This window comes from Chroicocephalus ridibundus, chromosome 7, assembly GCF_963924245.1.
Source record: "Chroicocephalus ridibundus chromosome 7, bChrRid1.1, whole genome shotgun sequence".
Taxonomy (NCBI): Eukaryota; Metazoa; Chordata; class Aves; order Charadriiformes; family Laridae; genus Chroicocephalus; species Chroicocephalus ridibundus.
Window position 1 is genome coordinate 1,842,734 of NC_086290.1, and position 13,800 is coordinate 1,856,533.

Below are 13,800 nucleotides of genomic sequence, written 5' to 3' on the forward strand. Positions count from 1 at the left end.
CTGCGAACTTACTGAGGGTGCACTCAATCCCCTCATCCAGATCATTGATAAAGATATTAAACAAAACCAGCCCCAAAACTGAGCCCTGAGGGACACCACTGGTGACCGGCCGCCAAGAGGATTTCACCCCATTGATCACGACTCTCTGGGCACGGCCATCCAGCCAGTTTTTAGCCCAGCGAAGAGTACACTTGTCTATGCCATGATTCGCCAGCTTCTCCAGGAGAATGCTGTGGGGGACGGTGTCAAAGGCCTTACCAAAGTCCAGACAGACAACGTTCACAGCCTTCCCCGCATCCAGAAGGTGGCTCACATGGTCATAGAAAGAGATCAGGTTGGTTAAGCAGGACCTCCCTTTCCTAAACCCACGCTGGCTGGCCCTGATCCCTTGGCTGCCCTGCACTTGGAATACCTGTCAGGTATTTCAGGGCAGCGAACGCTTAAGTCAACTAAACATCACGTAAGTCAACTCAACCAATGCTAAAACAAGAGGGAGCACTGGCGTGCCGGACCCCGCTTCTTCTCATCCCCTCGTCTCCATCGAGTTGGGCCAGCTCTTCTCTCCCAGCACGTGAGGAAGTTCAGACGCTGGAATCACCACCAGACAATGAGCTTCCCCAAGGTTTTCCGGATTATCTGAATTCCCATTCATTTTTTGGCATTTCTTCTTGGAGCAAAACAAGCTGGTTTCTTGAAAGGTATAGTTCACCTTAGGAAAAACACCTCAATTCTGGTTTTATTTTCAAATACTATAATTACTTCCCATACAGCGAAGCACACAAGCACATGCTCACCACACCGAATTCAATTATTCTGGTATATGCTTGTATAATAAGCAATTTAACTGCTTTGCTGGATGAGAGCCCAAGTCAGGAAGTGTTCCCTGCAGAGAGCCAGGATTATTCCTGGCTGGCTTTCTGTCTCGCTGCAGATCCCAGTCCATTCTTTTGCCTCCTCGGTTTGGATCTGTTTTAAAACTACCATTGTGCTTATTTAAAAGAAGAAAAAAAAAAAAAGTGTGGTAGAGTCCTCCAGTCTTTTCCCAGAAATGTTTAGTTGTTATTAAAGTAATTTCTCCTATGTTTAAAATGGAGATTAACAAAAAGCTGCATAAGGATCTAAGATTGTGCTCCTTAAAATGTTAATTCGGAGCACTGTGAAGTATATTCAAAAACTGTCATTTTCAGATCTTCACAAAAGCGGAGGAAATTAATATTTGCAAAAAACCCCAAAATTTCTTTGTAACTGTTTTCATCATGCAATCACATTAGCGCTGTTGGGTTGTGATTTTTTTTTTCAACCTATCTGTGAACTTACTGAAGATATTCCTTTATTGGCTGCTACGCTTTTAGTAAATGAAAAACATGTAAACCACGTAAATAAAACCGCTAACTAGAAATGCCGCAAAAATTCTCACTTTTGAAGCAAGGCCACAAGTGAGTTGGAAAAGAGCTTTCTGCACTCAGAGCCTCAGCAAGCTTTAATTGTGTTGAACAAGAACTTTGGTGTTATTTCTATTTCTGGATGTTCTCACCAGATTTCCCGACCTCGCTCACAGTTTGCCTGGCCACGTTATTTCTGCGCCTGGGGAATCCTCGTTTAGCTTGGTAACGCTGTGACAGCCTGCGACCAAGCGTGGGGTCTCTGAGCTGGGGAAGGGGTTTCTGGCGGGTGGTGGCACCACGGGAGGTCTCGCTGTCCCCCCTCCCAGGGACGCCCCGCGATGCTGCCCCAGCCCAGGCCGCAATTAGGCTAATTCAGGTATTTCTGGGGATATCCGGTGCACTAAAACCTTTGCCTCCAGGCTCTCTCCGTGATGTTTCCTACAACTAAAGACAAATAGGCTGAGAGACTCCAGCTCTGACTGCAAGCAAAAGCTCCTTAAAAAAAAGGTGTGTATGTATATACACATATATACATATATGTATGTATATAAATATGGATATATAATGTGAAAAGCATCACGTAACTTTTGCTAGAACACACAACCATAAGAAACTTTACCGTGAAGCAAACCTGACCCATAGCACAGCTCGGAGCTGGTCCCCGAGGAGTCTGAGTCGTGTCTCCATCAGGGCAGCTCCTCAGAACATCGTTATCGGGTTCCCATCCTCCATCAGGGCAGGTTCCCATCGGTTTTGGCACTCCGATGAGAAAAGAGAGAGAAAAACGCACCCTGAGTTTAAAACCTACTCTTGAGCCAAGGGATGGCTTTGCCGAGGTGGGAGCAGGAGCCCGACAGGCTGTGATTGCGCAGGGAGACACCACGCCGCTGCGGTCCAGCCTCCGGGGAGTCCCCACCAGCCCTGCAGACAGGGACAGCCCGTGATCCTTATCCCGTAACACACATCAGCAGTGGAGTTCAGCACTTTGCAATCTCCCTGTTGAATATCTTGCTACATTTAAAATTTATTTCCCAATTCAAAGCGCCAGCCACACGGAAAGCAGAATTTTCCCACGTGCTGTTTCACACCTCCTGGAGGAAGACCTGGCAGGGTGCAGGTGACTCAAACTACAGCTGCCCTCAGGGTGGAAAGCGCTTGGTTTCCAACCTGCTGAAGACGTCTTTACCCCGCCATAGAAATCTTGACATGAGAATAGCAGGCTTCGTTATCCCATTGCTCTTCTTCTCAGCTCTGTAAGACCTTCTTCATCTTCCAACCAGCATCAACTGCAGCAAAACATTTCCTACGTGATTCACTCCCGGCACACAAGTACATTAGAAGTACCTGGCCAATGGCACTGATGATGGGTGGTGAGCCCCTGGCCCAGGGTGCCCAGAGAAGCTGTGGCTGCCCCATCCCTGGAGGGGTTCAAGGCCAGGTTGGACAGGGCTTGGAGCAACCTGGGCTGGTGGGAGGTGTCCCTGCCCAGGGCAGAGGGTGGCACTGGGTGGGCTTTAACGTCCCTTCCCACCCAAACAATTCTACAATTCTATGATTAAAAGATCTTCCCAATCTGTAGAATCTTGTCAACATGAAAACATCCTTCCTTGACAAGGCAGCAATGAATGAAAGCATTTTGATTACGGCAAGATGTCAGAGAAATGACAGAGAGCGATCGCAACTCTGCAATGATGCTCCTTTTGGGTCCCAGGTGAGGTACCACCGCACGGGCTATGCTGTGGTACCTCACAGCCGCATCGCTGGCTCCACGCCAGGTCTATGCCAAGGGAGCTGAAGTGTGTCAGAAGAGCAGAAGTGTGCCAGCAGCCACACACTTGCACCATTTCTGATGGCCACGGTGATTCACCAGGACATCGATACATCTAAGCTCCAGTGCAACACGCCTTTGCAAATTCAAAACAGCATTTCCAGGAAACAGTAAGGGGAGTAAGCAATGAAATAACGGTAAAACAAAGCTTTACTTTTGGCAGTAAAAGACAGCAGCTTAATTCTCTGTATACCCACACATGCAGTCACACTATTAAAATGAGCTAACTACTCTGAATAAGCATTAGGAAAATATATCTTGTTTTCCAACAGCGCGCTCAGCCTGCTTCAACTTAAACGGGGCACAAGCTCTCAGCATCTGGTCTGCGACCCTCAGAGCTCCTCCAAAGCTGTCTCACGGCTAACTCTGCTCTCCTTTCCTTCCCTGCCATTCTGCTGAAGTGCATTTGCTCGTCCTGCAACACAAATCCCAGGCAACTTGGATAAAACCATGTAGCCTGTTCTCACAAATCCATGGAAACAAGCACAAAGGGCTGGGAACACTGCTAAGGAAGCCCAGTGGAGAGCGGGGACAGGCAGGGGACGCGGCCGTGCCGAAGGGCTCACCCAGCCAAGGCTGCAATATCCCAATCATGCAGCGCTTGCCTTCGGGGCGAGGTGCTGGGAATAAGGTGGCTGCAAACAGCCAGCAACGGGCCAGAAAGTGTCAAATAGACAAGGGAATAGCCAAACACCCCAGCTATTCCCATGGGTTACCTGGGGCACAGTAACTTCAAACTGCTTCCCATAACTACAGCAGAATTCAGTCAAGAACCACTCAGGAAAAGGAAGTTTTCCAGCTGCAGAGTACAGCTGGCCGGAGCACACCCGGAGCTGCTGGCTGCTGGCAAGGGCAAAACCCACCACTGGGGCTGAGCAGCACCTCCAGCACCACCCGACCTGCTCCCGCTCCTCCTGCTCCCGGACCTTCCAGAAGCTGTCTGAGGCCTGATGGCACCAAGAGCAGCTGCAGCCAAACCAAAGCATCTGCTGGTCCTCCTGGCTAGTGCAGCTCCTCACAACCAAGATCTGATCATCCTGCAAGTACAAACTTAGCCAAGCAGCTGAGGCCTATCTTGGCACAGCAAGGGGGGTTGGAACTAGATGATCTTTAAGGTCCCTTCCAACCGGAACCATTCTATGATTTTATGACACAGGGGCTAAGCAGCACCTGGACTTCACAGAATCACAGAATGGGTTGGGTTGGAAGGTTGGCCATCTAGTCCAACCCCCCTGCCCTGGGCAGGGACACCTCCCACCAGCCCAGGTTGCTCCAAGCCCCGGCCAACCTGGCCTTGAACCCCTCCAGGGATGGGGCAGCCACAGCTTCTCTGGGCAACCTGGGCCAGGGGCTCACCGCCCTCACAGCAAACAATTTCTGCCTCACATCTCATCTCAGTCTCCCCTCTTGCAGTGTAAAACCCTTCCCCCTCGTCCCATGGCTCCCCTCCCTGCTCCAGAGTCCCTCCCCAGCTTTCCTGGAGCCCCTTGAGGGCCTGGAAGGGGCTGGAAGGTCTCCCCGGAGCCTTCTCTTCTCCAGGCTGAACCCCCCCAGCTCTCTCAGCCTGTCCCCACAGCAGAGGGGCTCCAGCCCTCCCAGCATCTCCGGGGCCTCCTCTGGCCCCGCTCCAACAGCTCTGTGTCTCTCCTGTGCTGAGAACTAAGCTGACTGCAAAAGCAACGAATGTTATCTAAGTAACTTTTTTGAGAAGAGTAACATGGGATGGCGTAAAAATCCATCTTGCCCAGGAACAAGCAGAGACATGGTCTTCACAGTTTAATTTGAACTTTCCTTCCCGCTTAGCCCACATTGAGATGTCATGAAAACGGATGAGCTGAATTTATGCTGGATACTGGGGATGATGTACCCAACGTCTGCACCGGCCTGGAAGGAACCACCAACCCCATAAGGTGTGTGACCATTTGGGGCGTTTCTCTCTGACAGAGCTGGACGTTGCTGTTCTGTCAATGCTGAAGAGTTCCCAAAACACAGAGCCAGCTGCGGAAAGCAGAGATGTGCACCAGGAGAGACTGACCTAAACCATCCCCTGCTCATACTCAACACGCAAACTCCTTCAACAGCACAGAGAACACAAAGGAGAAATACAAAGACGGATGAGAAACTAATACTGGTGTCTCCCTTGAAATTCCCGATTTGTTCTGTACGATACAGACAAGGATTTCATTGTATCCGCTTCCTGACTTTCGGCAAAATTAATAAAAAAGCTTACTCAACAGTTGTACCACTCAGTGGCCTGAGACGGGGGACTCGCGTTTCCCACCCAAAGCGTGGCAGCGTGAAGCCTGGTTTCCTCAGCTCTCATGAGCCCTGCACAGACCCCCTGCCTTCCCCCCCACCCCTCCCACCCTGCTCCTTCCCTCTCCACATCTCCCTTCCCCAGCAGTAACAATGCTTCTGGATTTTCTTTTCCTCTTGAGTTCTGCTGTATTCAATTCCACCTCACGCTCCTGGTTTGCTGTACCTTCGCGGTGGCTGTGAAACATGCCCGTGTTTCTGCGTTTGGACGTGACCTGTTCAACACGACGTTCACCCAGTACCGAACAGCGAGCACGGGGCTACGTCTGCCATGCACGCAGCCGAGTGCCCTGCGAAGAGAAACAACCTGCGCACAAGAATCAACGATTTCAGATGAAATACGGGACAAGAATAATTTTCAGGAGGCAGCTTAACAAAACAAACCGCTCTCCATTTGAACATCCTGGGCCCAGCCGGAAGAAGACTGGCCTGTAAAATCATTTTCAAATGAAAAGTCATTTTCAAAGAGAATCCTTGACAAGATTCAGATCAACTGCGGTTTTCCAGCTCAGACCCTGAGAACCAAATTCTGTTCTCATTTACATCCGAGCAAAGCTCAAAGCCTAATGAAATATTTGATGTTCGCCCTGATGTAAATGAGAGCAGAATTTGGTCCGAAATGTCCTGTTTTCCCTACTGCCTTTATTACAGGGTGAGCACTAGGCAGGAGTTCAGGTTTCTTTTGAAGTTATTTTATGGCAAGGAGATAAAGTGGCAGAGATCTAGTTCGACGAGTCTAATCTGTCCTAAATATGCACAGAGTGTCTGATGAAAGAACCACAGAGAAGCTGTGGCAACCCTGCAACACATAGTTACAGAAGCCACACAAATATTATTGAGCTTACAGCAATTTAAATTGGACGTATACTGCTAGAAATCTAACCCTGCGTACTTTACATGTCAGCAACTCAGAGATTTTTAATATACCAGCTGAATGAGTTATAAACATGAAAACTTGAAACCATTACTGAAACCTTGCCCAGGAGGAAACTGGAAAACAACAGCACAGAGCAAGGAAATAAGCAGCTTAATTGGATAAAGAGAAGAAGAGCTAAATGCAGAACTGGGAGAGGTAAAGCGCCCTCCTTGCACACCCCCCTCGCCCGCAACACCCCACAGCTCCACTACAGCAAACGACTTGATCAAACACAAACAGGAATGGAATAAATAAATAACGGCAAACTGAACGTGTTCCGTAGGGATTTCTGAGTGTCAGCAGGAGAAAAGAGAGATGACGGAGCACTTGGAAGACAATGCAGGAGCAAAACCTCCACTAAAGCTGTCAGGAAGGTAAGAAAGCAAACGGGACGTTACCCATCCTTCCCTGTGTGATGAGCCCCACAGACCGTCCTGACCAGTGCTGTTTCAGCTGCGGTCATTTGCCCAACGTATCTCTAATCCCTCACACTGTCCTCCCTAATGACTCATATTTCTTCCATAATACAGTAGTAATAAGGCAGAAGAATTTAAGCCTGGAATAATAACATTGTGCTTTGCATGTTTACAGTGCTTTTCCTATTTAAAGCACTTCTCTCGTATTACCCAATTGTTCTTCATAACAATCTCATCTGCCTTTGCTTCCCTGATTCCTTCATTTCACAAAGGTGCAAATAAAGACAAAGATACCGGCAGCTCGCCCAAGGCCCCAGGTGAATATACGAAAGAACCAAGTTCCAGTTCTGTGCCTGCGTTACAGACTGCTGACCTTTCCCCAGCTGGAAATGTCATCTTTTATTTCCATATTCTGCCCAGCTCTTCCTGGTGTTACCCAGAAGCCAGGCTTTCTCCACGGTCACACAATACCTCCGGCTTGACTTCCCCACGGCAGAGGAGAAGCCTCGCCAGCAGCCGTGCCATTCCCATCCCATTCCCATTCCCATTCCCGTTCCCTCCGGCAGCTCTACACACACAACGCGGCTCACACCTCGGACACGTCTGCTCTTGCAGAGCTGAGGTTTCTACAACAGGCCCACGCTGGCGATTGCTTCAAACCTTTTGCTCTGGCTAATGACGAGCACCTCAGAAATACAGTTATTTGTCTACAACATGCAAATATTTCCAGTGGATGTAAATCAGAGATTGCTATCTCTCCACCAGAAATAATTCCCAAAACATAAAACCTAAAAGAAAAGTAACAACTTGGCTTGTTGATCATCTGCATTAACCCACTTACAGCAACAGCAGCACTAAGGAAACACACACTACGTGTTTACACATCGTCCAGTTGGGACTCATCAAGTCTAACGATTTTTGAGCCGGAAAGTCTAGATTCATTTTTTCTTTGATGATAAATCCAGACATATATTCAATACTCAAAATAAACTAGAACGGCAGCTTTCTAGGACCTGATTCCCCCACTGGTGCTTCTGAACCATCATACGATGTTCTCAGAACCACCGTACGCAAACACGTGATACGCCTGAACCTACACACCTCTGAAGGACACTGGTTTGCCCCACTTGAGGCAACCAGAACACCTGAATTAATTTCAGCAGTTGGCGTTCCATCACAGAGACTTGATTTTGTAATTTCTTCACAAACAAAACCCCCACTGACAGTAAAGCCAGGAGTTTTGCGTCTCAAGGGCTTGTGTAAATGGCTCTGAAAATGGGAGAACTAATACTCCATTCCTGGCTGTATTGAGTTCTGAGACAGAACTGGAGTAAAGCTCTCGAGATCTCCATTAGTTTTCCAATTCAGGGACACATCTTGACTGACCAAAAGGTAAAGGGAGTAATTTACACTCTGGATTCACCTTGCTGGGATTACGGCTCTTTTACACAAACACGAAGAAAATGATGACATCAACAGCCTACTTTGCAGCTCAAAGTGGCTTACGGAAAACCTGCTGTTTATGGAACATCCTTACTGTAGCAAATTTAGCTGAATGAGGAAGCTCTAGCCAACAGTAAGAGAACTATCGACACGCGCACCACATTCTAATAAAGCAGAATAACATACCTCTTTGAAGTTATCAAATGCAGATAAGATGATTTCATGCCCTCCTCTGACGAGACAAACAGCTGCTAAAAGTTCTAAGACGAGGGCCTTTGTCCTGCGAAGAAAAGAACCGGCATCAGTCAATGACCACCCCGTGCCGAACCGCCTGCTTTCCACCTGTCTGCAAAACGGACGTGGAGACACTGGGAGACGTAGTTTGCATCCCATGTATTTTTAATCTCTTAAAACTAGTAAGCCTGCATGACATGTAATGCTGAGCATCATCTGATCCAGGGAACTGTGACTCTCCCAGGATCGTGCAGTTTTGCCCCACTTTAACAACTTCTCAAAACATGCAAAAATCAAAATCGCAAATTAGACTTGGGGAAACTGAAGCAAGCCGATGGCAGTCGCACAGCTGTGGCAAAGGCCGACCTCGCCAGCCCTCGCCAGCTTGCCCTGCCGCAGCGTCCCCCTGCGCAAACCTCACACGAGCCCGGGTCACCGCACCCCAGCCACCACTCACCGGCTGCACCGCAAGGCGGCCCCGGGCCTCTCAGCCCAGCCTTTAACCAGTGTGCTTATAATTCAAATCTGTATTTTTTCCCGATACAAATCTGAATTATTTTCTATGATAATTTGTATTATTCGTCGCCGTAAAAAAAAAAAAAAAAAAAAAGACGTGGTTTGGTCAAGCAAATACAGGATGCCTCAGCACGTCTTTTTCCTCTTGAATCAGAAATACGGGCAAGTGATTGACAGCAGTGCTAACACAGGCACATTAACAAGAGAAGACAACAGATTACTGAAAGAAAAGCATGCAACAGAGCCAGTGTAACTCTAAGATAAATAATTCCCAGTACTTTCTTACTGGGTTCACATAAGGCAAAAGCACCAACCAGACTCTGGCCAGATGGGCTCTGAGCAGGTATTAAAATCATGCAGACACATATGAAATTAGTCCCATGCTAAAGCATCGACTCAAACCAGATGTTACAGAAAAAGAAATACCTTTTGGCTTTCAAAGTGTCAAGGTTATCTTTGGAAACCAGATAAAATGTTCACTTTCCTAGGAAATTTTAAATGTATCATTTTCAATTCTTACTGATCAATTCATTTTTCCTGCCCCAAGAATAAAATCCAAGCTCTTTCAGACAGCATCAAGGGGTTCTTACTACAGATCTTCCGCAATACCCGCTCCGAGGGCGGGCAGTGACCCGTGACTGCGGGAGAGGGGAGGGCATCTCTGCGCACAGAGCCCAGGGGGATGCCCAGGTCCCCGATGCTGGCCGGAGCTGCCAACACGCCTGGGCTGGCGACGGGGAGAGGACAGCTACGGCTGGGTCGGTGGCATCCGTCTGGGGACAACCAGAGGAGACCGAGTCCCTGCGTCCATCCTCCACCCGCTCCTGCGGCCCTTAGCTCGGCAGTGTGGTGCTCTGGGGACGGGAGCAGCTCTGCAGCATCGCTCAGAGCCGCTGCTTCCCTTTCTGCACGTCTCGGACAACCCTAAGCACCCCAGCCTCTGGCTTCTTCCACGATCACGATGGGGCTAAAGAAAAAAACAATTAGGTTTTGAACAGCACTAAGTTTTGTCTTCAGATTATTTTAGCCACACTTGAAAGCTTTTCCTTTTTAATAAACAGAAATCTAAATAATACACTTCTTTCACATTGATCACCTGATTTTCCGGCACAGGACACCAAAAAAAAATAAACTTCCCATGTATGTTGTGCCCAGGTTTGCTGACTAAGGGCTAAATAAAAGAAAGGAATGAAGTACCGAGTGCCATCAGGACAAGGTTGCAAGCAGTGCACTGTAAGGCAAGCGGACAGCCTAAGCAAAGGCTATATATATATATTTATATCTACATACACACATAGTGCTATTTAGTTTTGTTTCATCCCCTAGTTTTACCTTTCCCTGCAAACCTTGCTATGTCAGATTTGGTTTCGATAGACGTGCAAGAGCTCTGCAGCTCCAGGCTTTGCTGGACGCGGCTGCCAGGGTGAGGAGTGTGCGCGGGGCGCAGCGGGGACACAGCCCGGCAGCCAGCAGCTCCCCGCGCCACGACGACGTTATTGCTGGGGCTGACCAGCAACCCGACACAGTGCGAGAACGAAACCCCCTCTCAAAGAAATGCAAACCTAAGGACTCCTCAGAAGACATCTAGTTAAGAAGATTTTCCTACTCTTGAGGAAAATCCCGCGCTAAGCTGCTCGTTATCAGCAAGGTCTTTGCGCGCCGCACTGGAGCCGCAGTGCTCCCGCAGAGAACTTTCAGCTGAAGTCAGTAGAGTGAGAATTAGACGGCAATGGCTCATCAATTTGCACCATAATACAGATTTAATCTGATTCAGAATGAAGTTTGAATTTTCCTACTGGTTTGTGCATAAACATACCCCTGAAAATGCCTCTCCACGTACTCTTTACTTACCTACTTCTTAAAGTCTCTAAAAGCAAGTGCGGCCTACCTGGGGTTCTTGTTGTTCAAACTTAGTGCAATTTCGTTAACGGCATGTGGATGCGACATGACCATATTGAATCCGTACTGAAAAGAGAAGGGGAAAATATTGTTTCAGTTTTGAGACTGAAATGATTATTTTTAAAATCCAACAACAAAATAGCTGCGTGGTCCAAAAGAGTAAAAAGGGAAATACCTGGTAATTCATTATGGCCCGTAAACACATGATGCAGACATGAACGTCATCTTTTTTACTCACTAATCTGGAATTTTTTAGCGTTCTTCGGCTTGGCAAGGTGTTATACCTGCAAAGAAAAACAGTGCTCATCAATCACCAGACTCCTTTTAGGTGGTAAGAAAAAAGGGATGGAAATATCCTTCCTCTGGGTGAAAATCTGTCAGTTCTGCAGAGCAGGTGCCCATCAGAGAACACACGTGGGAGTGAGGTGGGGAGAGGTGACGGGCTGTGACACTGGCGGCGTAGGAAGCCGCAGACGCACGGTCCACGGCTGCCTGGTGGCCACCACTGCCCAGCCAGGGCCAGGTCCGACCACGCCTGCTGGTCACAGCCCTGCCACCCGGCACAGCCGATGCCACCAGCCACGGCAGGACCCATCCGAAGCCAGGCACCTCCATCTCTCGTGGCACGCAACGGGGAGAGAACGATCCGCCCACAAACCAGAGGCATTCCGGATTTTTTTCCATGCACTTTACCCTGCACGAGCAAAGGCACGGACTTTTAATGGATCTGAACATTCGTAGGCATCAGCAAATGTATTAATTCCCACTGCATTTCGTTTAAGAATGGGGCCTCTCTTCTATTCCGCAGCTGAGCTTTCTGAAAGCCCTCCAAACTGTTTGAGGAAAATACAGCCCTTAGGAACCTTCCTCAGAACAGAGGCATTAATTATTTTAATTGTAACCCCTAACTGGTAAATCAACCTTGAATTCAATTAAGTAAGTACACAGAATAAACACAAAGGGAAATCTTTAAATCTGTCATTTCTGCTGCACAGTAAATGAAAACCACGTTTCAGCTCTTCCTGAGATACTGCTTATTTTCCTTAAGAACAAACAGGCTTCGGGAGCTGAGCGCAGGAAACCGGAGACAAGGAGACGGGCTGCCGTGTGAAATACACGTATGTGCTCACGCGTGTGAAGCTGAACAAGCAACGCGCAGACTACCATTATGGTCCAGAAACTCCTTTGGCAGTGAGGCGCGAACTGCTGCAATGGGGCGAGGGTGGCCGTGGCGCTGCCCCGGGACCAGCAGGACCAAGCCCCATCCAAACTTGGGGGGGGGCTGCGGGGTCCCCCGGCTGTGCCAGGGACACCGGGGGGCTCCGCAAAGCTGTGCAGGCTGCCCCCAGCAGCCCCAGCCGGCTGCAGTGCCGGCAATGCCGACAGGGATGGCAAAGGGTGGTATTTGGGGTTGGAAAAACACATTATTTATTACGCTCCCCCAATTCACAGAGTAAAAACCGCTGGGAGAGAAGGTCCAGGCTGCAGCATCCAGGGATTTGCTCCTGATTTCCACTCTGCAGGTGAGAGCAGAGACCAGAGGGCACAGGCTCGCTGGCTAACGAAACCTCTAGGCAGGCACAGTAATGCTTTTGCGTTTCCAACTATCACACTTGGGCCTGAAAATGGAGGAAGAAAGTATAAAAATCTGCAGACAGGAAGACAGAAAGAGAAATAACGTGATGCACGTGCAGTGATGTGCAAATTCTGACATTTCCTATGTAAAGAGCAACTCCTCTGGGGGAGGAAAGAGAAATTCATAGATGAAGCTTGACTGCTGGAGTAAATACAACCTCCAGGAAAAAGGCGGCTGATTCAGGCAACTGCAGCTGGCTCACGCTTGCCACTGCCAGCTTTGCAGCCTGGAGAACACACACGGGAAGGCTTTTCTTCTCTCTGATTCGGGAAACCAACTGCAGTGGGGAAAGCTTCGGGATTACAGCATCCTTAGCTCTCGCCCCAGTCCCTAACCAGGAGTTAAACGAATCCGTACTGGTACCCAGCGATGACTCAAAGCACACGCCAAGGCAGGGGAGAAGGTGAGAGCTTCCAGGGAACACACAGACCCGGGCGTTTCCATCCAAGAACTATTCCAACACTCCAAGAAAGTATGAGTGGCATGGAGGCAGTCAATGGGGAACGATCTGTCATTATTTCTCGTAACACGGGAACTATGTGGCATCACATGTAATTATCAGGTGACAGGATCAAAGCAAACCTGGTAATTTTGGAGGCACTCCTCCACGCAGTGCTCTGGAGAGCGGGACTGCTGCGGAGCCCAGAGCCCGGCATGGGCTCCAAAAGCACTCACAGAGGAAAAAATCCATCTAGAACTGTTAAATGCAAGATGCGGTCCTTAGGTCAGGATGCTTGAATCTACAGAGTGCCGGAAGCAGGAGCACGTACCAGGAGAAACATCACCGGGTATCTGCCTTGCTCGTGCTAAGCAAGTCCTCCAAGCATCTCCCGCTCCAAGTGTCTGCTCCTGGGCAGTGCCAGAGAGGGCTCGGATACGGCTTTGGTGTTCTCACACTGCACCGTTTTCCTCCTTCTCTCCTCTGCAAATTTAGAGCACATTTGGGGGGTTGCCCTATTTATTGCTGATGCTACTGTGCAGTTACTTGTCTAATCCATGCTACTCATTTTGTTTATAAAAGAGGAGTAGCTTTTAAAATCAGCCATTAACATCATTATTATTATTATTACTATTAGTAATAATAATAGTAGTAAAAATTAATAATAAATACATGAACAAGTAATAACAGACTTGCTTTGTTCTGACTCACTAGCTCACTCTCTGGCACAGAGGACGTACTTGCACATTTTCTCACTTTAGATGTACGAATG

At 48.5% G+C, this 13,800-nt stretch overlaps 1 protein-coding gene across 9 annotated transcripts in view; it reads right to left on the bottom strand.

Moving 5' to 3' along the window:
- FMNL2 (formin like 2) overlaps positions 1-13,800 on the bottom strand; it is a 145,423-nt gene that overhangs the window by 33,798 nt on the left and 97,825 nt on the right. For all 9 annotated transcript variants that reach the window (XM_063341006.1, XM_063341009.1, XM_063341008.1 and 6 more), the window contains exons 7-9: positions 11,129-11,237; positions 10,943-11,019; positions 8,491-8,584 (exon numbers count right to left, since the gene is read on the bottom strand). In XM_063341006.1, coding sequence (XP_063197076.1) covers positions 8,491-8,584; positions 10,943-11,019; positions 11,129-11,237 — 280 coding nt within the window. The remainder of the gene's footprint in view (positions 1-8,490; positions 8,585-10,942; positions 11,020-11,128; positions 11,238-13,800) is intronic.